Raw genomic sequence first — 24,758 nt, 5'->3', positions numbered from 1 at the left:
CATACAAGACCACTGATAATCTCCCTCGATCTGGGGCTCCACGCAAGATCTCATCCCGTGGGGTCAAAATGATCATGAGAACGGTGAGCAAAGATCCCAGAACCACACGGGGGGACCTGGTGAATGACCTGCAGAGAGCTGGGACCAAGGTAACAAAGGTCACCATCAGTAACACACTACAACGGCAGGGAATCAAATCCCGCAGTGCCAGACGTGTCCCGCTGCTGAAGCCAGTGCATGTCCAGGCCCGTCTGAAGTTTGCCAGAGAGCACATGGATGATACAGCAGAGGATTGGGAGAATGTCATGTGGTCAGATGAAACCAAAGTAGAACTTTTTGGTATAAACTCAACTCGTCGTGTTTGGAGGAAGAAGAATACTGAGTTGCATCCCAAGAACACCATACCTACTGTGAAGCATGGGGGTGGAAACATCATGCTATGGGGCTGTTTTTCTGCCAAGGGGACAGGACGACTGATCCGTGTTAAGGACAGAATGAATGGGGCCATGTATCGTGAGATTTTGAGCCAAAACCTCCTTCCATCAGTGAGAACTTTGAAGATGAAACCAGGCTGGGTCTTCCAACATGACAATGATCCAAAACACACCGCCCGGGCAACAAAGGAGTGGCTCCGTAAGAAGCATTTGAAAGTCCTGGAGTGGCCTAGCCAGTCTCCAGACCTCAACCCCATAGAAAATCTGTGGCGGGAGTTGAAAGTCCGTGTTGCTCGGCGACAGCCCCAAAACATCACTGCTCTCGAGAAGATCTGCATGGAGGAATGGGCCAAAATACCAGCTACTGTGTGTGCAAACCTGGTAAAGACCTATAGTAAACGTTTGACCTCTGTTATTGCCAACAAAGGTTATGTTACAAAGTATTGAGTTGTATTTTTGTTATTGACCAAATACTTATTTTCCACCCTGATTTACGAATAAATTCTTTACAAATCCTACCATGTGGATTCATGGATTTTTTTTTCACATTCTGTCTCTCACAGTTGAAGTGTACCTCTGGTGCAAATTACTGACCTCTGTCATCATTTTAGGTGGGGGAACTTGCACAATCGGTGGCTGACTAAATACTTTTTTGCCCCACTGTACTTATCCCATTCTGAGAATTGGGTTTGAGGTATGCTTATCGGAAGAGAGAGGAATAAATATAGCAATCGTGGTAAGATATTCATCTTTATCACATTTATCCTGTCACTAAATCCTAACAGATATGTATTCCATCTTTCCATATCCTGCCTTATCCTGTTATTTATATGTCCATAGTTACTTTGATATAGTTTGGCATAGTTTTTGGTTATATTTATACCTAAATATTTAAGGGTTTTTGCCTCCCACTTTATTTCCCATTCCTTAAAATTTTGAGTTGGTATACACCTGTCAGTTAACCTATTGCCAAAAGGACCAAGGTCATCATGACCAGCTGCACTGATACACAGAAGGCAGATCTGTTAGTGGCTGTTCTTACAGTTTTGTTGAATCTAAAAAGCAACAATAAACTGTTCTTCTGTGAACTTTTCCATTAGGACTGACCTCTGTTGTCTGTACTGGAAAGCTATAAACTAACCAGACGCTACCGCTCCTGTGACATTTCAATCTCTGACATTTGAAGATAACGATTTTCTTTATTATATTCTTCAGACCATCCTGCGGTCAACAGTTAATGGTCAGGTGATGAGCAAATTTGGAGGCCTTCTCTCACCACAGCAGCAGTGATTCATCATCACATTTTTGGGTCTATCGAGGTTATTTATAGGAAGCAGAAATACCTGTACCAAATTTTATGACAATCCATCCAGGGGTAACTGAGATATTTCTGAGAGGATTCAATGTGGTGGTTTTAAGAATCTGCCAGTCTATTTTCAGGACAAAACAACTTTAGGCCTGATTATTTATTTACAGTTAGTGGTAGACTGCACATCAGGAGCACTGGTGGCCTGATAGTTATTTTAGCCCTGCTGTGAACTGTCAGCTTGTTCAGTGACATTGTAGCAAGCAGTATTGAGTTGACAGACCTCTCAGGGGTGACGGATGTGTGGAGACTGTTTGCTCTTCTGTGTGAGCAAACACAGCCTCTTCGCAGCCTCTTTCTCTGTTACTCTCTCTGGGAAAGACAGTCAACATGCACCCACTATATAGATAGATGATCCATAAAACAAGAAAAAGTACATTTGGAGGAGAAATGCACCAGTCAGAGACCAGGTCAGTCAAGAACACCTTAGCTACTAGCTAGTTAATTTGTTGTACAGCTGTTATACATTCATGGTTATAGACTCTCTTCACCCCTGTAAACCTATATGTTCATTTGCTATTGAAACATGAATTTCACTAAGCATTACTGATCAACTGATATAGCATTAATATTATGAAAAGGAATTCTTTAGGTTAAGATGATTCTGTAGTGAATCTCCGAAAACCAGTGTTGAGTTTGTCGGGTGACAAAGAAATGCTTTACTGTAATCACATGACATTTATCAGTAACACAGTAATGTAACGCGTTACTGTACTAAATTCAGTTGCAGTTACAGTTATGTCATTACAAAGGTTCTTCAGTTATCTGAATGCCAGGCAGATCGGTGTTAAAATTATTTTTATTTTGACTGCACAAAAGGACAAGAACATGACGGCAAACTGCATCCAGGACAGAAACAACTGCATTATAATGCTAACAGAACCTCCACTCTTAACAGATACCTACATGCTAATGTAAAGCTGACCCGAGCCCAGCAGCCAAAGTATGAACTTCAGCAGGTAACACCAGCAGTGATGTGACGCTCACTAAGATAGGGATTTGTGTGGAACTGTATCCACAGGTTCATATTCTTAACTGGTAATTATGTGACAATATGTTTCAGGCCATTTTATGGAGTAACAAGAAAGTAATGTAACAATAATGTAACAAATAAATAATAATTAAATACGTAACATACTGCATTGCATTTAGGAAAGGTAATAATCAATGTGATAGAACTTTTTAATCTAACACTGCTAATAACTGTAAAGAAGCCATAGGGTTAGATTATAAAATTGAGTGGCCTGGGATGATATCAAATTCCCAAGTTATTGTTTCAGTCGGCCCTGGGCTAACCATGCCGGAAGATCAAATCTTTTTTAAAAGGGAGACGTGATCTTATAAAATGAAAATACCAGAAAAATACTACAATATCCAGAATGTTAAATATGTATGTATGTTAAAGATTTAATATGTGTTCAATACTTAAGGGGCAAAAAAACAAAACCAAAACCTTTTCAGCATTTTTTTTCTTGCTTGTCCTCTAATCTTACCTGCAGGTAATCATTTTTACTAATTTTGCTAAGTTACTCACAACACAAGCCAATAACCTGTTCTTCATTTGTTTAATGACCAAAGAAAACAATGTTTCCAGAAGCTGTGCGGTACATTACAGCAACATCTCTACAGTATAGAGCAATGCATGGCTGGCACCAACAACATGATTAGAATCAAGGTTTTATTTACATTACTACCTCTGTTCAAAAGTTAGAATTAATCTCACTGCAGGCAGGATTCTTCAAAACCCTGAGAAATTCTGAAATCATTTGTCTGTTTCACTACAATCATTTCTTTAAACAAAGCGGCTCACATGTACATCTAAAGCTGAACATATTTCATCTCACAAGACAGTTCAAGCTGAACCCAAGCAGAATATATTTTTAAACCAGACAGACATAAAAAGTGTCAATGTCATGAGAATGTGTGCAAAACATTGCTGTGCAAAGGAAAGAATTAAAAAAATAATACCATGAAAAGTTTTCCATCAGTTAACCTCAGATAAACAGAAAAAGTTTAAAATACAAGTCTTTACGCTTCTTTTTATATAGGATGGCTCAGTGTCTTCTGTCTCTACATAATCCAAGATTTCACGATGATTTCGTGACGTTGGAGCTCTGCGGGCTCTGTGCTGCAGGATTTCTTGTTTTTCTTGTCAGTGAAGACCCGCTGAAAACCTTTCATGCCTCTGCCTGCATGTTTGCATCTACTAATGACCAGTATAATGTAAGGTTACATTATCTATAGCTGCATTAAGGTGGCCATGTAGTTCAACCTATGTTAGAAAAATCTTCCTGCATGTTTTTTCCCCCCTAATTAACAGCTTTACAGATTTATTAACTATGATAGGCTGCATTTCTATTGCCAGACAGCTGCTCTGTCATCAGCTTCTCCTTCAGAGTGCACTCTCACAATGGAGCAGGTCGTCTCCGCCGTCTGTCTGACAAGATCGTGCAAGGGTGTTTTTTTTTTCTGAGAAGATGTAACAACTGATACCACTAACGAAAAAAGTAGATGCAGTGGGCGAAATGTGGATGTGTGCTTGTATTTGCCTGTGTGCATGCGTGCATGTTTCTATAGTGTTTGTGAATGCACAATTAAGTAAGGTGCGAATGTTTGTGCATGGGACACAAAAGCAAAGTAAACACTGTCTACACTTCACTGACTACAACCCCCGGTTTAGCCATCACACCACTCATCATACTGCCAGCAATGGAAACGATTCAGCTGGATTCAGTTGTTTTTAAACGAACAAAAAAGCACAGCTTTAACTTCTGTTGCCTCAAGAAACGATCTGATTCCCTTTTATTTTCACTTATAATACCATGGACGTATGTAGTAACCTGTAGTGAAGTATATAAAATTGATGAATCTTTGTGTGAGTCATGTGGATCTGGATCCACATGACTCACAAACTCACAAAACTGAACAGAAGTGAGATAAACTCATAATTTTTAAACAAACAGTTTGATATTTGAGGAGTTTTGCATATTTGCTGTCTTGCTTAGAGATTGATAAGAACCTTAACATGGCTGTATGATAAGAGAGCTGGTGAAAGCTGACAAATTTGGCGTTACAGTGGTCAGTGTACCGGTATGAGGCATTCAAGGCTGTTTGTTTAAACAGTGTTGTCAAATGTGTAATAACAAGTATACCTCGCTACGTGAAATTTGTGAGTCACCCCTCATTTCTTTATATTTTGCTCCCAAGGATTCAAGCATGAAAAAGCCACCTAACTCACTATTGTGTTAACACATAACAGATATTTTAGTAAAGAATCCATTTAAAATGTGTATATTTAGGCACTTTGCTAGTACCTGTAGCAAAAACAGATTGTTCTCATTTCTTTAGTTGAATCTATGAAGAATGCTAATGATAACACAGGTTCACAGGCATAAAATAGTCTTTTTTGCACCAACGAGGCAATTTCCAAAGAACTATTAGCTGAAAACCTGCCATATCTTGGCATAGTGTTTGGTGTGTTCTAAAAACTGTGAGTTAGGGCTAGTGGAGAAGAAAATAAAAAATTGCAGACCTGAAAAAAAGTAGAGTCCTATCATGTTCTAAGAAATGACCTGACAGAGGACCTTAAAGAGATGCATCTGACCCTTAAGTTGACCCATCTACTGCTCACTGAAGCCTCATTAGAAATGGTCTGAGTGGAAGGGAAGCTGTCAAGAAACCATTACCAAAGTGTGTCTACAACCATCTGTAAAACATGGTGGAGACTTGGTGTGGTCCTACATTTCAGTCAGGGGTGTCGGGGATCTTTTCAAAATTGATGGAATTATTAACAAAGAAAAGTATTATCAGATATTAATCCACTATAAAGTAACATCTGACTGAAAACAGCTTCATTTTTCATCATGACAATGATCCCAAACACACTGCCAATGCATTCAAAGCACACCTCGATAGAAAAACACACAATGAAATACCATCAGTCATGGATTGGCCTCCCCAGAGCCTGGACATCAACACCACTGAAACAGCACGAGATCATTTTGACAGAAAATGGAACAAAAGGCAGCGAACATCCAAAGAAGAGCTTTGAATGTCCTTTGAGAAGCCAGGAGAAGTATTCCTGAAGATTGCTTAAAGAAATTATAAGAACGCTCACCTTTTAAACATTTACACAGTGTCACAGTGTTCGCTGTTCTTCGGAGTGACGCATACTCAAAGTGTTAAATTATTCTCTTTTTCTCCAACGAAGACGTAAATGTCAACCACAGAAAAACTAGCAAAAAAACAAACAAAAATAAAACAAGCCAACTGCCATTTAGTCAAGAGTGTTAAATTCAAATATACATTCAGTGTTGTTTCATTTCATATGATATCTATAATCATCATCTGTCCTCGGTCCAGTTTATTCTAGAGCTGCAGACCTCATCAGATCAAACAGGGATTAAATGTCCTGCCTGCAGCTTTCAGGCCAAACTCTCCTCTTTTGTCATCTGGTGTGTTCAGCTTTGTGTTATTCAGACCTGGTGTTTGGCAGACATGTGCCAGCGTTGCCAGCCTTGGCAGTTGGAACAGGTAACATATTGTGCCAAATACTGTTAGTGCCCATCTGTTTTATGTGTCTGAGTTTCCTCACATCATTTCATTAGTTATATTCACTGATATAAATACATCCCGGCTGCCAAACAGTGTCTCTTTCAGATCAGTTGCTCTTTGAGGACGTTTACACACAATTAGTGTTATTTTTTTCATGGTTCACATTAGAAAACTGGCTGTATCCTTCTTATGTTAAATGATCGGGATCAGTTCACCGCGTTATTATTGTTGCCTTCCTCCGCAGCAACAAACTTAATCTCAGCATTGGCAGTCCTGGAAGCCATGCTGCTGTCTCTGACCTTGTGCTTGAACAGGAAGGGAAAAGTTTTCCTGAAAGACTTTTGGAAACTAGCTCCCATAAAGCCATAAACTATGGGGTTGACAGAGGAGTTGGCGTAGGACATGCAGTTGGCCCACGTCTTGATCTTGTATGTGGCGTAGTTAGGCTGGTAGTTAGGATAGAAAGACTGGAAGAGGACAAAGATCTGGATGGGCCCCCAGCAGATGGCAAAGAGAAGCACAATCACTACCACCATCTTGGAAACTTTGCTCCGGATGCTGATTGTTCTCTCAGACAGGAGATTCACCTGAAGAGACAAAACAAGGAACCCTCTTTGTAATGTTTTTGACAATATTTAGAATATGTAACAGTGTTACCAGAGTGATAACAGTCAATCAAAACAGAAAGTTATCAAAAGAAGGAACTAAAGGACACAGAAACGCTCCTTCGGGTAGCTACAGAATCTCTTATTCGAGTAAATAAGAATGTAACGTCCTCGGGACCAAGAAGAACCATCAGTGGTTTCCAGGTGATTGCACTTTTTTGCACTTGGTGACTCGGTGAGTAAGTGAGGTTGAGCATGCAACACACAAAGTACTGGGGAACCACTACACTGAGGTTTGTTCCTGTTAAAAGGGAGTTTGTCATTCCCACTGTCGCCAAGTACTTGCTCATAGGGGATCAGTTAAAATTAAACTGAATCATTGTAATTGGAGACTCAACTTATTCGGTTGCCAGTTTATTGTATCCTGGTTATATTCGATTCATTCTAAAGACAAAACTGACCAGCAGCAACTACATCAATGTTTCTGTGGACATTTCTTCATTTCTGTTTCAAATCTGTGACGTTCTGGCTGGACACTGAATATAAGCAGTGAATGAGATTTTCTCTTTATTGTGATTTTCTGTCTACATAGACTGCATCAGATTTGCAACAGAGTTCCACAGGTTAGTGGTTTTCACAGATTTCACAGAGTTAATTGGTGTATTATCGCAGATAGATTGCATGTAATTGCCAGCTTGACCCCTTTCAGTGTCTTAGTAAGTCAGTTCTATCTTGTTGTGGTTTTATTTCATGTATTCATGCACCAAAGTTGCTTTAGAGACAGCAACTGACTAAGAGTGGTTGCAGACCTTTGTCGTGCTGGGTCACCAACCACTACTTTTCCTATAGTGTGACTGTATTAAAGACTTTATTTCCCCTTGAGGTTGTCAATGCATTGCAACCTATTTATCCATTGATATTAGAGGATATTTGTTTCACTCTCTTTCCTATATTGGTGTAAATTATTGATCAGGGCATTAGTGCTTAAAAAAATCACTACCACACTGAGTGGGAATGTTTGGCAACATAATTGCCCATAATTGTTTTCTACTTTATCCTGTCGCACTTTCAATATAGCACCTGTAGTGATGAACATTACTCCCACTCTGTCCACAGCAGGTCTACCTGCTCATGTTCCCAAAATGTAGTGAAGTGTAAGATCTCTTTGTGTTGACACAAAGGCAATAATTTGTCTTCCTGTAACACTCGTGTGCAGAAGTTGGCAGGTATAATGCAGTTGCTCTTTTTTATGAATAGGTTCCACATTGAAAAAGAAAGCCACAATAAAAAATTATAAAATGAAGAAAATTATAAAATAAAGAGTTGACTGCAGCCACTTTAAAGAAGTTTTAAAACACATTTTCAAAGACGGGGACATGAAGAGAAGAGAGGAGAAGAGAAGAGGAGAGATTTTAAACTTTTAATTGGCTGAAAATTAGCAGCAGCTGGTGACAATAATATCTCTGTGCATTAGTGGCTGTGTTTGTGAGGCACTTGTGAAGCCCAGGCCGATATAACACCTGCCCTTACCTGGTAATTATTGTCTACAGGTTCTACAGTGGGCTGGCCAACCCTCTTAACCATCAGAGTGTAGCAGAAAGAGATAGTGAGCACAGGCAGCAGGTAGGCAGCAATGAACTGGTACAGGATGAAAGCCCTCTCATGCGTCTTAGAGGGAAATCTCTCCATGCAGTATTGCCTCGGGCCGTACCAGTAGCCCTCCTCTATACGCTGGTACATTAAAATTGGTGTAGAGAGGATGAAAGAACCTGAAGAGGAGAAACATGGTTAGGTGAAATGATGGCATTTTAAATTTTATACACATACGCAACTATTTTTAACGAGTCAGTCGATAATGACACGACGTACCGATCCAAATGCAAATGCTGACAATCATGGCTACTTTGGGGGTTCGGTGCCGAAGAGATTTCAGGGGGTAGACTGTCACGTAACAGCGGTCTCCACTCATGGCAGTCAGGGTGATGCAGGTGGCTTGCACCGTCACCTAACAAATGAAGACGATGCTCATTTCATTTACATGTAAACTCAAAGTGCTTAACATAAATGACAAATACATGAAAAGATAATAGAATTAAAGATAAATTATGAAGCTGTCTTATTCAAATTAGTTTGTGTGAGCAAAAACGGTTCTTCTCCAAAAAGAAAAAAACGTTTCTTCCTTTTGGAGAAGAAAAGTGATCGTGCAGAGATTATTTTTATTATTTTATGAAATAATCAAATATTACTCAGAGGATGGGATAATCTGGGGTCACCTGACCATGAAACAGCTTGTGAGTCAATTTTCCAATTAATTTTGACCCACTGAAAATGGGGGCTATGAATACAGAGGGATGTATATCTTAAACTGTTAATACTTTTCTTAAATCCCTTGAATGAAAGCTGAAAGTCTGCACTTCAGCTGTGGTGTATAGATGTGAAATTACAAAATGTGTCATTGTCCAAATAATAATGGACGTGATTCTAGGTACATAAGCTATTGTGCTTTAGGAAAGGAGAAGAAATATTATTTATGACTCTCAGATGTTTAACAATACAGCTGTGAACCAAGAAAATTGAAAAGCAGAAATATATTAAATAAAGTCTATTTAGCTTGGCTAACAAAAATAATAGCTTTAGACAGCTGAGTCCTCATTCTGCTCCATCTGTGCTTTATAATGTTACATCACCCACAAGAAAGAAGAAAAACAACTAAATAGTGAGTAAGCATACAAAGGGAAAACAGACTAGCAAACAAAACTGGGATAAATGACCGAAAAATAAATTCAAATGTAATCTTTCTAGTCTACTTTCATAGAAGATATCCCCACAAGCACCACAGATAAATCCATAACACAGCTATGTGTTCAGTGGAAAGACTCAAATTTAAAACTAGCTTAAAATTAAAAGAAATGATCATGTTTGGCATTATTTCATATTGCACATTTGTGGAAAAGTTGCAGAAATATGTAGAGCGTGTTCCAAAAGAGTATCCCTTGATGTAAGTTAGGCAGTGGTGGTGTCTCAAAGAAAGATGCCATGGTCTGGTTGGTCAAACTGAATAGGAGGAGAAGAAATTGGCTTAACACTGGATCCATAAACCAAACAGAGACATTAAAATGCCAACGCACCTGAAATATATTCATTTTAAACAGTCAAACATACACATTGCCACGGCCTCAAGGACCTCTAGGATGTTGTTGTTGTTTTTTGCTGTTTCACTCTTTCTCGCCAGGGTGGAGTCAGACTATGCTCCCCACCTCTGTCCTCGCCTACTCAGCTCTACTCACCTGTCACCCATCTGCTGTGATCCCTCACCTGCCAATCATCACAGATTATTACCCTCAGTGGAGTCTGCTTCCTTGCTGAATCGTTGTGCTAACCTGCTTGGCTAGTGAGTTCCTTGTGTTTCCTAGTGCTTCTCCCTAATCTGTTCTTTTTGTGCAGTCTTCCCTATCCCTACCTGCTTCTCCTGCCCTGTGGACCCTGAGTGGGTGTGAGTGAGTGTGAGTGAACTTTCTTGGATTGGATTTGGAGGTTTTGTGACTCATGGACTGTGTGAAGAGGAGTGTGAAGGTTTCCCTGCCCTGGACATTCTCCCCTTAGATTCCCTGGAGCCGCCTTCCCCTGTTGCTGTATATATTTCACCTGGTGTGCATCTGTAAATAAACCCCTTTCACTTTTCACCAGTTTTGAGTCCTGCACCTAACTAACTTTGACACAAATGTGTTTCTTACAAGAGCTCTTACAGTTTGCTGACAAGCTATTAGAGGAAGCGCTTTTCTTATAGTGTCTTGCAAACTTGTTTTTTGTTGTTGTTTTTTTTGCTTTATATTTTAATCGCTGCTCTCTAGAAAGCAGACGTTCAAGCAGCTTTTTTGTCCTTTATTTCAGACTCCCTCTCCAGTTTTTACTAATGGGCTTGCATGCTTTTAAGCTGCAGATCATTCAGAATGGTAAAGAGCGAGGGATAGAACCGGAGAGGACGCGTACAGAGGAAGTGCAGAGGTGGCAGCATTTGTGATGAGTGTTTTTCATTAGCATATGAAGCAATCATCCAACTTCATTTTTAATGGAGTTCAATGATGCTTGATTCAATTAAACTTGAGCTAATCAGAAGAATTGTAATTGAAGACCAAATATAGAATTTTACTCGTACATTAAAGTTTGACAAATTTTCCATCTTACACAAAATTTTAAATGACTGCATTTAATCATTACTTATTATTAACCTCTGGCTCTCATCCTCAGTGTGCTTATTATCCTGTCTTCCTCCCCTCACTAACAACCAGTTGCAGCAGATGGCTGCACCTCCCTGAGCCTGGTCCCGTCGTAGGCTTCTTCCTGTTAAAAGGGAGTTTTTCCTTCCCACTGTTACCAAGTGCTTGCTCACAGGGGGGCATTTGTATTTGATTTCTTTGGGGGAGGTTCTCTGTGTAATTGACGTTCTTGCAACATAAAGCACATTGAGAAATGAAGTGAATTGAATCGAATCAATATTTCCACTAGGACTTATAGTGGTGTTCTAGAGTAAAAAAAAAAAAAAAAAAGAGCCTCAAACAGATGCTTTTCTTGTTTCATATGCAACTGTGCATTGATGTTCAATGGAGCAGGATGACACAGAAAGCAAGCCTAACACTTTCTACCATCTTTGTTCCTTTTGGATACATCACCTCTGTGGGTCTTAGTGGGTTGTATGTAGGCAAACTAATCCATTTTTGTTTTGAAATATGTGGAGCAGGGTGAAAAATGAGGGGTCTGAAGTTCCCTCTATGCTCTTTTACAAATAGGATCTAATTTTGTCCCTCTTTTGTCTATGTGTCTGCCTGTTTCTCTCGCCACCTCTCATCTGCGACTACGAAGCCAGCTCACATTACCCTCCAGAGGTTTTGTGCACCAGGACCACAGGATTTCAAAAGATATGGTGAGAGAGAGAGAAAGGGGTCATCATAAGTTCAGTGTTGAGGCGGCTGAGGAAATGGATACCATTTTTCCTATGTTTTGTTTTTTAAGATGTCTGGTATATTAGTAGCTCATAATTTCTATTCTACTGTAGTTTTATTTCTTTTTAATGACGGAAGAAAATGAGGGAGGAATAAATAATAAGAATCTGTTTTCTTTAAGCTTCCTAATCTTTTTTATTTATTCAGTTTAAACATGGTAATTAAAATCATAGGGCTACACGGGGGATATTCTCCTAACATTCAGCCATAAGCTTCAGATAAAGCTGTTTACATCAGTGTCTTAAAGTATTTGAGATCTGCAGTCTAATATTTATATATAAGATACATTTAAAGGGACAGTTTACTTTTATTCATCTGAAAAAAATCATCAATACCAGTCCATTTTGTGATTTTAGCTTCTCAAATATCCATCTGTCCATCAGCTGGGTCCTGTGCAAAATAGAAATAGACCAAGAGGCAGTTCCATGCCCTTGAGAGCTCACCAGTTCATCTCAGGGTTCTCAAGCACACACTCTCATATCCACACCTCAGTCAGTTTAGAAACACCCAGAAGTTAATGTGCATGCCTTTGGGCTGTGGGAGGAAACCAGCTTACCCAGAGGGAAACCCCTGCAGACAAATGGGGAATCCCACAGAGAAACGCCCAGCCAACAAGGAGGTTTGAACCCAAGTGCTAACCACTGCACCGCTGTACCTCCCAACAGCAGTTTTCAGTATTTTTTTAATCTCCTCCAGATTTAAAACGCATAAAACTTCTGAAGATCACATACAGCTTGGACTTTAAAAGGTTTGAAAACTTTCATTAATACATGATTCAAGAAAATAACAGGCAGATTAAATGTTGACTAAAGTCTGTGAAGAGCTAAAAGTTTCCTGCAGAGATCTTTGATTTAACGTAATCAATGCTCCTCTCAGACTAATCTTCAGCCTGGTAATAACTGGACATGAAAATACATCTGCTAATTAGACTGGAAAGATGAAGGAGCAGTATCCCACCCTAGCAATGTAATCTTGCTTCCTTAATGTAGTTTCAAACAGCACAACAGGGCAGGAACCTTTGATGAAGTGTGATGGTATTTTTACACAAACTTTCTCCTAAGTGGGCAATAACACATCTAATTTGTGGTTTGAAATTGGTGAATGTGAGTGTGAATGGTTGTCTGTAACTCCATCTTAGCCCTTTGTGAGACTGGTGGCCTGTCCAGTGTGTACGCTGCCTATCACCTTATGGCAGCTGGGATCAGCTCCAGGCTCCTGAATTGGATAAGCGAAAGAAAATGGATGGCCGGTTGGATGGAATTGGTATTGACCAGTAATCCTATAAAGCCCCTAGACATTCCCTGCTAATCTACAATATAACTGTACTATCCGACAAGCAGTAGTTGGGTAATCTGTCATCACGATCCTTTAACAGAGGCTGGATGTAAACACAGCAGGAATGCATCACCCACTGTTACCCATCAACTGTTTTTTTCATTAAACTGTGGAAATTTTAAGACACTAATAACACTAACAGCTCTTATTTCTTGGAGAAATTTGAGAGATTAAAGCAAAGAGAGTGGCCACTTCTCTTATCTCGTCACCTAATTACCTTTCTCCCTTGTATGCAATAATAAATGATGGTAGGCTAGCATAATAGAAACTGACTTGAAGGTTTGAGATGAGAAAATGGTTGTCTGATAAGAGAGGAAAACGAGACAGACAGTCTTGTTTGACAGACGCTTTCTGCTTTCAGAATAAAAAGCTTGGTCTTAGTCATCAAGACACGCTCACAGACCACGTAGTCTGATTGCTCACATCCATTAATCAAATCATGCCTATGTTTTTCTTGAGGTTTTTTTTTTTTGAGGCTGACATCTAAAAATTTTAAAGTGTTTCTTTTTTTTAAGTTTGACAGAATATCCCCTGCATGTCGAATGAGATGAAATTTAATCAAATTGCCGCACGAAATAGAAAGCTAAATACATTTGCTGCATACTTTATCAGCCTCTAATATTAAAGATTAAAATGTTGGGGAAAGTGATTTTGCTTGTAATGACAAAGTGCTTATTAACTGAACAGGAGCTGTGGGTCTCTCTGAGTGACTGTATCTGGTTCGCGGTTGACTTTGTCATTAGAGTAGTCAGAGAACTGGTTATTAGTGCAAGGCTGAGTGTAATTAAAGCATCTGCTCGTTGTCAGACACTATGCATTTAATGTTGTTTTTAACATCTTTTCTCCGTGAATAAGCCGGGCGATGCTAAAATACCTTGGACAGCTTCCCCTCGTGATGCACTTGTACAAGGAAAGAAAAAAACATGGACGTAATTGGCGCATTCAAAAAGTTCCACAAAAAAAGAGAAACATTATCTAAAATTGGCCATTATTCCTCTTGAGTCATCTCTTTGTGTAGCTCTGCATCACTCACTGTGCTCCAGCTGTTTTTAGATCCTATCCCCTGTAGCTCTTCAATATAAGCCCTGTGGACCTGATTCACTTCATTTAACTCGACTTTTATTCTAACCCTACTTTCCTACATCTCTCAGTTTGTTGATTTGTGCTGGATATACACCGATCAGGCACAACATTATGATTACCTGCCAAAATAGCCTTGGCTAATTAAAGCAGGGATTCCAATAGAGCCCTGAAGGTGCGCTGTGGTATCTGGGATCAAGATGTTACTAACAGATCCTTTAAGTCCTGTAAGCTGAGAGGTGGGGGCTCCACGGATCAGATTTGTTTGTCCAGGTGGTACATATCAAAGTAACATCCACATAGATGGCAGAACCCAAAGTTTCCAGTAGATCATTACATAAAGCATCGCACCGCCTCCACTGGCTGCTTCTCATAGTGCATCCTGGTGTCAGGTGTTCCCCTGATGGATGTGCAGCCGGCCATCCACGTGAGGTAAAACAAAATGTGATTCATCAGACCGGGCTACCTTCTTCCATTGCTTCGTGGTCCAGTTCTGATGCTCACGTGCTCATTGTTGGCACTTTTGGCAGTGGATGGTGATCCGTTTGGGCACCCTGACTGGTCTTTGGCTGAGCTCCATACACAATCAACTGCAAGGCACTGACATTGTTCTATCAGAGCCAGCATCATCTTTTACAGCCATCTGAGCTGCAGTAGCATCTGTTCGATCGGACCACACGGGTCAGCCTTCTCTCCCCACGTGCATCAGTGAGTTTTTGCTGCCCTGTCACTGGTTCACCATGGCTCCTTCCTTTACCACATTTGATAGATGTTGACCTCTGCAGATCAAGAACACCCCACAACAGCTGCAGTTTTTGAAGATGCTCTGACGTCCTGCCATCATAATTTCGCCCTTGTCAGACTCAATGTTTAAAATCCTCATTCCCATTTTTCCTGCCTCTAACATTCTTCCTGCTTCGATGTATCATGTGTCAGTATATCGAGTTAGATATTTTCCTCGGGGGAGGGTTTTGAGTAAACTAGAATTAAAAGAGAACAATTATCAACTGCATGGAAATATGACTCCAAACAAAAAGTATTTCTGTCTGGTGAGTGCATAACTAGACACTTGATATGATAATGGTGTTTGTAGCTATTTGCACTGCTACTAAGTGGCAGGATAGTTTAGTAATATTCTCCAACACTGAATTCACAGGTTGTTTTCACACAGTTTCCATCAGTGACTATGTGCCAATAACAGATAAGTTCAAAATCTTGCAGATGACACTTCCAAGTTAAGGATTGTTGTGCTATTCCATCCACATTTCCAAATTTAGAGCAACAATTTATAGTGCAGCTGAAGCCATGACAGGCAGCTTTTGTCATACTGTCTACAGGTCGTTTTCCTTTTTGTTTTGTTAGGTGGTTTGTCTGCTGCACAGGCTTTTAGTTGTGGTTTGTTCCATGCATGAAAGGTGAAAATGGCTTTTTACCCAGTTTGCAGCTCCTCACCGTCAGTCAGTGCCTTTGATAATTCCAACCAACAGCAGCTGTGCAAACCTATTTTATTATGACACTCTGAATATTTGTTATACTTTTTTTGGCCTCTCACTAATCAACAAAACAATTGAGAGGCATGATTGATTTAAGTGGCTGAAATCTGTTTTGAATTCCTGGATTAGATATTATAAATGGTTCCCACGAAAATAATGTTTTTTCATTGGCGCACGGTGTTCAGTAGCCCCTTTAAATCTTGATTAATGTCTGGGTCTATGGAAGCATCGTATCACGTAACATCTTCATCTCCTTAACAGAAGATTCTGTTATTCTCTTTTGTGTCTCCTCCTTCTTGTGACTGATGCTGATTACTGTTATTATTCTCTGTCAGCTGTGTATGACACATCTTGACACGTTTGACTTTTAAAGCTGTAGAGTTCGACCTACTTTCATTGTCATTTTTGAAGAAACTCTAAATTCAACAATGGCTTATTTTGGATTAGCTTTCTTGAGAACTGTAATTTTATGAGGATGAACTGTGACCACCTTCACAGGATTATATAGATTGATTTTTCTGTGACAACGCCGAGCTGGCTCACTGTTCTCATGGGAGTGGGAGTGTTAAAGCCCTGAATGCTGTTACTGTGAGAAAGTTAAAGAATCCAAGATCATTTTAAGGGAAGTGTTGAAAATATAATATTCACATGAAAGCACATTTCTGAGCTGAGAAACAGAATAGTTGAAGTGGTTCAAAAGATATTACCTGTTGCAGAAAGGCGACAAATTTGCACATGAAGTTGCCAAAGATCCATCCAGGGAGGGGGTAAAGGGTGGCGGTGAAGGGGACGCAGCACACCAAGAAGATGATGTCAGTGGCGGCCAGGTTTGCTGCACAGGGAGAAAAGATAACGCTGTATTTGATGAATGTTGTACAGTCTGCAGAACAGTGTTTAACTGAAAACGCTTGAAGCCAGTGGCATGGATTCTTCAACAATCCTGGAAAAAGCAGAAGGACTTCTAACTATCATCCCACCTTTCTTCTTTTGCATAACAAGTCTTTTTAAACCATCTGTGGGAAAATGGATATGGAGGCACGCAGTCCTGTTTGCAGTAACATCAACTACTAGGAACTAACAGCAGCGTTGTAAAGTTTAGTGCAATCTAATGCAAGTTTGCAGACTCGCAGGCGTGTACAGTCATGGCCATCCAAAAAGGAAAAGTTTTCATAGTCCTGTAAACATCCTGATAAAACTAAGTACATCCTTACTGCTTGCATAGGAATTAAGAGGATAAGCAGCAACCAGGTGCTGCTATTCAACACTCACTTGATTAAGTGATCATCAGGACGTGTGACAATCTCTATAAAAGCTGTGTGCCAATCTGAAGCGTCAGGCTGTGTTGCCAGGAGTGGGCACCACAGCAAACTCACCCCAAGGTCAGATTGCATAAGAAAACCCAAGAACTACATCTTGAACTCAGTTAGCATTTTAAATGTTAAAGTCCATGACAATACAATTAGAAAAATACTGCCTAGATTCGAGTTGTTTTGAAGGACTGCCAGATGAAAGCATCTTCTCTACAAAAAGTATCTGAAGAAACTACAAGACTTCTGGAATAACATCCTTTGGACAGACAACACCAAAGATGCACAGGGCCACATCTTCATGCATCAGCACAAATACCTTATTCCAATTATGAAGGATGGTGATTATATGGGCTTGTTTTGCAGCTGCGGGACCTGGGTACCTTGCAGTCATTGAGTCAGTCATGAACTCCTCTGTATGCCAAAGTATTCTAGAGTCAAACACAAAGCCAACTGTCTGACAGCTAAAGCTTGGCTAAAATTTGGTCATGCAACAGGATCCACCACCATGAAATCATGAAATGCGGTGGAGGGGCTTTAAGAGAGCTGTGCATAAATAAATACATGCAAACCTCAATGAATTGAAGTAACGCTGCAAACATGAGTGAGCTAAAATTCCTCCACAATCATGTGAGAGATTTATAAAGAAAATTAATACTTCAATTTATTGGTACTAAAGGTGGTTCCACAGGTTACAAATATGGGGTGTGTTTAGTTTTTCACAGGACTCCACAGACTCCAGTGAAAACTTTCTTTTTCACATGACCGCATGAAAATACAGCTATTATAAAGGTTGTAGTGCTTTGAGTGAAGTGTTTAGTGTCCTCTTTGGGGTTTTGCTGTATTGAGTCGTTAAAAAATGTTCATTCTTGAACACTAGATCAGCTTAGCAAGTTTTCATAATCCAAAATAATCTTTATGTTGCACCGCGATTCAGCACGCAAATTTATTGACTTTCTGAAATAAGTCAGAATTTCTGGCTCATATAACAAACATATGCACTGACCTTAAAACACACGCCAGAAACAGGAAAATGCATAAAGCTTCCAATTTAAAGGTAAGAAATATAAAACTGGCACATTTTTTCAGGTACTGATAGTCTGCTTCAGAAGGAAAATGTATTTACATGATGATGCCTTTAGAAAATCAAGACTCAAGCTGTTACTTGACTGCCGGCAGGTCATACAGTACACCTAGAGCATAAACCTTTATAGCCTGCTTCTGGTGTAGTCTTCATTTATTCATCATTCCAATATGCCACACACTACTTCCTTTTGTTTTAGTTGATCTAATCACAGTGTAGCTACTGAACCATTATGTCGAGAGGATAGGCAGATGGTGCAGGCCCTAATGAAATGTTGCTGAATATTAAGCTGTTTCCATGCTGCGGTTTTGAGGTATATTATCCAACATGAAATTCTCGTCATATCCACAATGCACTGTGCAAAGAGAGACGCAAATCATTTCTGCAGTAAATCACCGAACTGCAACATTTACGCAACAAATGAGCTCATTTCCGTGAATGCCTGTGACAAGCCATTTTTGAAATTATATTTTGTTTGTTTGTTCTGTGTGCTCATCCAGTAAATCAATCACCTTTGCATTTCTCTTCAAGCGACAGTAGACATCACAGCTCTAGCCGGCGTGCTGACTTAAACAGTAAAAGAATAATCACACAGGTTGCAAGTCTCGGTGCTTTAAGGACCAGACAAGGTAGCAGATCGGAGCATGATTGGACACTGATTTATGTTACTTTATTTCAGACATTGAAAATCTGTGCAACTCTCCATGTAAAATATTTATGCATGTGTCCATTGTGCCTGTCTGGCTCGTCTACAAAGGAGCATATCATTAGTGTCCCCTCACTGTAAAAGGATTTAGAGAGTTTTTGTAAAGTGGAGTGGACCAAACTCTCTCCTGAGATGTGTGCAAACCTGGTGACCAACTACAAGAAACGTGCTGTGGTTGTCAACGAGGGTTTCCCACCGAGTACTAAATCATGTTCTTCTTGGGGATCAGATACTTATTTCACTAAATGGCATGAAAATGAATGCATAACTTTTATGTAATGTGTGTTTTTCTTGACTTTTGGTTGATATTCTGTGTCTTTTGAAAATGAAGCTACCATAAAATTGAAGATGGTTCATTTTAAAGTTACACCTTCGGCAGGGGCTGAATTATTTCCCCCCTTCTTATCTTACTTTATGTGACATTTAAAATGAAATATTTACACCCATGTCCTTTGGGATAATCTGCTTGCCTGTCTGCCTCGTCCACTTAGAGTGCATCATTTGTGTCTCCTAGCTGTAAAGCTCCACACTTCCTCAGTCCCAGTGGAGCTTTTCTTTCACAGGCATTTCTGTATGATTTGTTTCATTCGCCACACAGTACCAAGCACTTACCCACTCACACACCCTCACCACTAATGATATCGAAAGCCACTGACTTTGTCTGCTTCATGATTAATTCATATTTTTGCAAAACAAGTACTTATATTCTGACTTTTTCCTCCATCTCACTCGTCTTGTCATGTCACTTCCGAGCTGTCTCAGGCAAAGTTAACTGTTACAATTGTGACCAACCACAATTAAACAATTAGCAGTACATAAATCATATGGTTTAAATGTCCACCGAAGCTCTGACTACACTGGAGACAGCAAACACGTAGTAAGAAATCCTTTTTTCTTTGATTCCTTTCATATGAATCCCCTGAGCATTATCTGCTAAGAAGAAAACCTTTTGCAAACACACACAGAAAAGGGAAGCAGATTTTAAGCTACGGGGTCTACTGAACCATGAAAACTGCTTGCTTGCAGAAATTAATAATTCCAACCTGTATGCAACGAGGATCCCAAAGCACTTCCAACATGATCATTATTATACCACTTTAATTAGATTTTTTTCTCATAATGTGGATGGTCTTAGAAATAATCTGCACTCAGTTGGGACTCAGGACATGTCTGAACACCTGCACCTTCCATTAAAGTGTGTTTGTCTCATTTGTTTTCATAAGTACAGTTAATGCTGGCTTTAGTGTAAGTGCAAATGCCTGCTTGGCTGAGTTGACAAACCAGCAAAAAGAAATTTCACCAGTCAAGTTGCAGACTGTACTTGTGAAGAATGTGATTCAAATAAAAGGTTAACTTCACAAAAGAGCAGAGGTATTGAAGCAGATAAAAACATCAGCAGCATTGTTTAATTAAACATCCTTATGGACAGACTTAATCTGATGTATGACTCAAGCAGAAAACCATGCATATGTGGTTATCTTTGAAATCTTGCCCTGACATGATTTTCTTGCTGGTCATGTAGGGGTATTGCAGTCTGGGACATTTAAGCATCCAAGTCTTTCTTCTCAGCCATATTCACTGAGGTAGTGTCTCATTTCTCAAACTGCACGTCCTCAACTCCTCTCCTTGGGCGGTAGTCCCTCCCATCAGAGCTGAGAGTGGAGAAGGTGAGTAAACAGGCCTTGGAGCGATCACGTTCAAGCAACCTCAACTAAATAAGACATCTGGCACAGAGTAACAAGATATAACTTTTGAATCGCACTCACACAGGAAGGGTTTGATTATATTAAACAACAAAAACAATGCCTCCTCTCTCCTTTGTCCCCTGTATTTGTTTTTTTAAGGACTTAAAGCATCATTCAGCGTTTTGTGTTTGACTTCCGGGTCACAGGCAGGAGGACAGAGGAAGGTTTTGTTGTGTGATTGTGTCCCCTGCTCTCTCCCTGACTCAGATACAATCCCTTGTGTCCTGTGGAGCCAGTGTACAGCTGTCTCCACTTGGCAGTCAGCACTGGCTACTGCACTGAAGAGAGGACTTGGCTAGCCCAGTGCTGGACCAGCTTGGCAGTGTTATATCAGTGAGTGGTTCTGTTGTGTCTCTTGTTGAAAGGAGAGTGTACTTTACATTTAATGATCGCACTTGACTTTTTCCAACTTTCCAGATTTGCTGCTGACTTTCTTTTGTTTCAGACTTTTGGCACAGAGGATTCAGCATCTCTTTAATTTGAATGTTTTAATAACATTCGCCTTGTTTCCCTCCCAGACCCCCAGCCCTTTTTTGTGGAGTGCAGCATCCGCTGAATACCACCTGTTGCCATGACCTTGTCCTTCATAGAGTTTGGCTAAATGTAGATGGAAACACACCTACCTCCTTCTGCCAGCATTTTTTACATTTCAAATTTGCATTTAAAGGTAGATTTCAGTTTTAAGTTGATGTCTCTTCAGGATAGATATTTTTGCTGTTAAATGAAACACGCTGAAATAAATATGGAATTCATGATTTACTCTTTTGTATTGATGAATTTAATATCATGAATCCTTGGAGCTTTATTTGCAAATAACCTCTGCACATAGCGACAAATAACTGATGCATATTTCAAACCATGAACCACTGAGTGAGAAAAATATTTTTCTGGTGCAGATAAATTTTAGATTCCATGTTGCACTGGTCCCAAAACAGCAGATGTTTAATTTTCTCTTGTTTCAAAAAAGACATCTGCATTAAGTTAAATGACACGTTTGAGCACCTGGCATTGTCGTTAATAATTAAAGTGAAATCTTTAATCAGCACAGACATTTTTCCAATGAGCTGTGCACTCAAACTGTCAAATGCATATTCAGGGAAATTTGCACTTGGCTTTCTCGTGATCCCCACTTGAGCATGTGATGAAATTTTACAGGATAGACGAAAGAGATGTTTAATAACATAGCTGATGTTTATCTCCCTCCTGTCCATATGAGTCACATCTCCTATGCATCATTATCTTCTTCTAGTCTTTGTCCATTTACCAAGAATCATAAATACAAACTTGCACATGGAAGCTTACCTATGTAGAAGTTGGTTGCCGTCCTCATCTGTCTGTGTTTTGAAATGACATAAATGACCAGAGAGTTGCCCACCAGTCCGACCAGCATGATGAGAGAGAAGAACAGAGGGACCAGCCAGGCATCCGTGAAGAAAGGATGCTTGTCTCCTTCCTCCTCCTCCTCATCCTCGTGTCTTCCTAGAGAGAAGTTTGTTCCGGATCCATTGATCCAGACCTGCTCGGTGGAGTTCCACAGCTCCTCGGAGGAGTACATCGTGACAGGAGAGGGGGAATAATTGACGGACGGGAGCGGGTAAGTGAGCAGGTTGTATGAGGTCTAGAACCAATTTGAAGAGAGAGAGTGTGCAGTATGCGGTCCTCTCTGCCCTCAGGCAAAGAAAATGAGAGAAAAGCAAATAATAAGGAGGGGAAAAGTCTGGCAGGAAGACCGCATGAGAGAAAAGTTGAGCAGTGAAAGGTATATGGGGTGGCAGATTGTAGGAAAAACACCAGATACGAGATGAGGCAAAATAGAAGTGAATAGCAAGCAGTTTAATCAAAGTGAAAGGGTAGCAAGGTAAATTAAAAGGTGGAGGGATGCAATTCAGGAGAAAAGGGGGTCGGGCAAGATGGAAAAATACTTCTTAAGCTGCTCAAGTGTCGGACTCAAAGTAGGATAGAGAAATTATGTCAACGGGTCATAAAAAAATAGGAGGTGAGCAGGAGTGGATAAAGGGCTTCTTTTCTTTGAAGCTTGTTGGATGAAAACTGCCACTGCCAACACCGTTGAGCTTTAAAGCTTGCTGTTTTTCTGACTCGAGAGCTAAGCGCCCATTTCAATAGCCCTGGGAAATTATTAACAACCGAGGTTATGCTGACAGGCACACAGATGTCTTCTCCAAGCTCGGTCATCAAATACTCAGAAGCAAATCCAGTGTACTTGCAACTCCCTCTCCTTTTCTTTGAGTTGGTTTTCAGCTGATTTGTCCCCACTGTTCCACTTCTTTGTAGTAAGGTCCACAATTCAATCCATCACCTAACCTTCCATCCAGGGATTTTCCTTTAGAGGAAAGGATAGTAACTTGACTAAAAGATAAATACAGGCTAGTAAATGAGTTGATATTTGCTCTCTAACCCTGACAAAACTGTGTCTGACAAAATGGTTTGTTTTTTAATAAAAAGAACTGGGAACAAAAAAAACCTCATCTGCTGTGCATCCTCTAAGCAGAGCTGAGTTGAATAGAAATCATGCTTCGCGGAGACGGCAGCGAGCAGAGTGAACGAGGTGCTTGCAGCTTTATAGTATGAGCAAGAACGCACAGACGCAGTGGGAAGAGGAGATACACGCACACTGAATCCGTGTCAGTGTGTTTGTGTGTGGGTTTCTACATGACTTTGGGATAAATAGCTGATGTAAGGGTCTCCTAGCAACGTTATCCCTAAATCTTTTAGTAACAATTGCCAAAAACAGCCTCCAACCGATTTCACCGTGCTCCACATGGAGTTACAATAAGATAGCATTTTAAAATACCTTTACAGAGGCAGACAGGAAACATCAAGAATATCACTGTTAAATTGAGAAAGCTGTCTATTTAAAAAAAAACAAAAACCTGCAAATATCAAAGAAGCCGTTTCTAAAGATATTGATGTTATATTTCTTAACCATGTGTTCTCTCCGAGGACCGTCTATGGTCAAAATCCCTTTTATTCCACACCAGAAAAATAAATTATCATCAGAAAGGATGAATCTGGAAATAATTTACAGATTTTCCCTCTCACTTAGCTACAATCTGGTTTTCCAAAGGTTTATTTTCAAATGTAAAACTGGGTCTTAAAACGTCATATTTGATATGAAAACCTTTTTTAATGTTAAATCCTAATGCAAGCAGTGTGACAACCAGTGATAACACTGTACAAATTGCAAAGCTAATGAATCCTCCAAAGAAAACACACCACTGATCATGCCAGCAGGACTGCTGCCCAGTACAAATGGACAAATTACAAATCTACATTATGCACACACTACTAGCCCAGCATGCACTGCCAGATGCAGGTGCTATTGTCTGAACCCCAGGCACCCCAACCATGCCAGGCTTGAAAAATGCTAACACGTACCTGGAGAAATAGAGAGGCACACAGGAGGCTTGTCACTCTAAGGGAGGGGAGGGGGGGGAGTATGATTCACCTCATATCTGGGAGCAACATACACACTATAAATTGTTGTTTCCACAGTTTCTGATAAATAGTCAGAATGAACAGAAATGGCCTCATTGAGATTACTCTGAATCCCTCTGGATTTGTTGTTACAATCGAAATGAATCAAAAACTATTCTCTAGTCTTCTTCAGAAAACTGGCATTGCTCATTTTGGAAAGGCTTCAGTTGTAGCTTTCACTCTCCTGAGACCACCACCAAATGTCTCCGTGAAATGCAGTATGAATACTTTAGAGAGATGAAGAAAGTAGGCGGGAGTACTGAGAGACCATGCAAATGACAGGGAGAGAGGTGGTAAAAGCAAAGGAAAAGTCGTATAGTGATTTGTATGTGAGGCTGGACACTAAGGCAGGAGAAAAGGGGTTGAGAAAAAGATTTGATTGGCAAGGCAACGGGACTGTGCTGGAAAGGATGTGCAGCAGGTTATACAGATGGTGATGTATCATCAAGTGAAGAGAGTGTGCTGAGAAGATGAAGGGACTACTTTGTGGAGCTGAATGAAGAAAATGTGCAAAAATGGGGTTATGGATGGAGGACAGTTAGTGAATCAGGAAG

General features: G+C 40.1%; 1 protein-coding gene across 1 annotated transcript; it reads right to left on the bottom strand.

The window, feature by feature from the left end:
* Nucleotides 1-2,710: 2,710 nt before the first annotated feature.
* kiss1ra (KISS1 receptor a) lies at nucleotides 2,711-23,243 on the bottom strand. Its single transcript, XM_085253611.1, has 5 exons — nucleotides 22,012-23,243; nucleotides 16,575-16,699; nucleotides 8,829-8,964; nucleotides 8,490-8,728; nucleotides 2,711-6,941 (listed from the first exon to the last, which is right to left on the bottom strand). The coding sequence occupies exons 1-5, from the start codon at nucleotides 22,262-22,264 to the stop codon at nucleotides 6,561-6,563; spliced, it is 1,134 nt and encodes a 377-aa protein (XP_085109737.1). The 5' UTR covers nucleotides 22,265-23,243; the 3' UTR covers nucleotides 2,711-6,560.
* Between the last annotated feature and the right edge of the window lie 1,515 nt (nucleotides 23,244-24,758).

Source organism: Mchenga conophoros, linkage group LG18 (genome assembly GCF_057382185.1).
Source record: "Mchenga conophoros isolate Kocher_MC1m ecotype Shallow Benthic linkage group LG18, M_conophoros_male_GT1.1, whole genome shotgun sequence".
Lineage (NCBI taxonomy): Eukaryota > Metazoa > Chordata > Actinopteri > Cichliformes > Cichlidae > Mchenga > Mchenga conophoros.
This window is presented reverse-complemented; position numbering and strand designations above follow the sequence as displayed.

Excerpts from the sequence above, each read along its gene's own strand:
- kiss1ra (XM_085253611.1), bottom strand. The coding sequence starts at position 22,264 with ATGTACTCCTCCGAGGAGCTGTGGAACTCCACCGAGCAGGTCTGGATC. Across the intron at positions 8,729-8,828 it reads CAGCATTTGCATTTGGATCG|GTTCTTTCATCCTCTCTACA; the intron begins GTACGTCGTGTC and ends TCTCCTCTTCAG. Across the intron at positions 6,942-8,489 it reads CTGTAGACAATAATTACCAG|GTGAATCTCCTGTCTGAGAG; the intron begins GTAAGGGCAGGT and ends TTGTCTCTTCAG.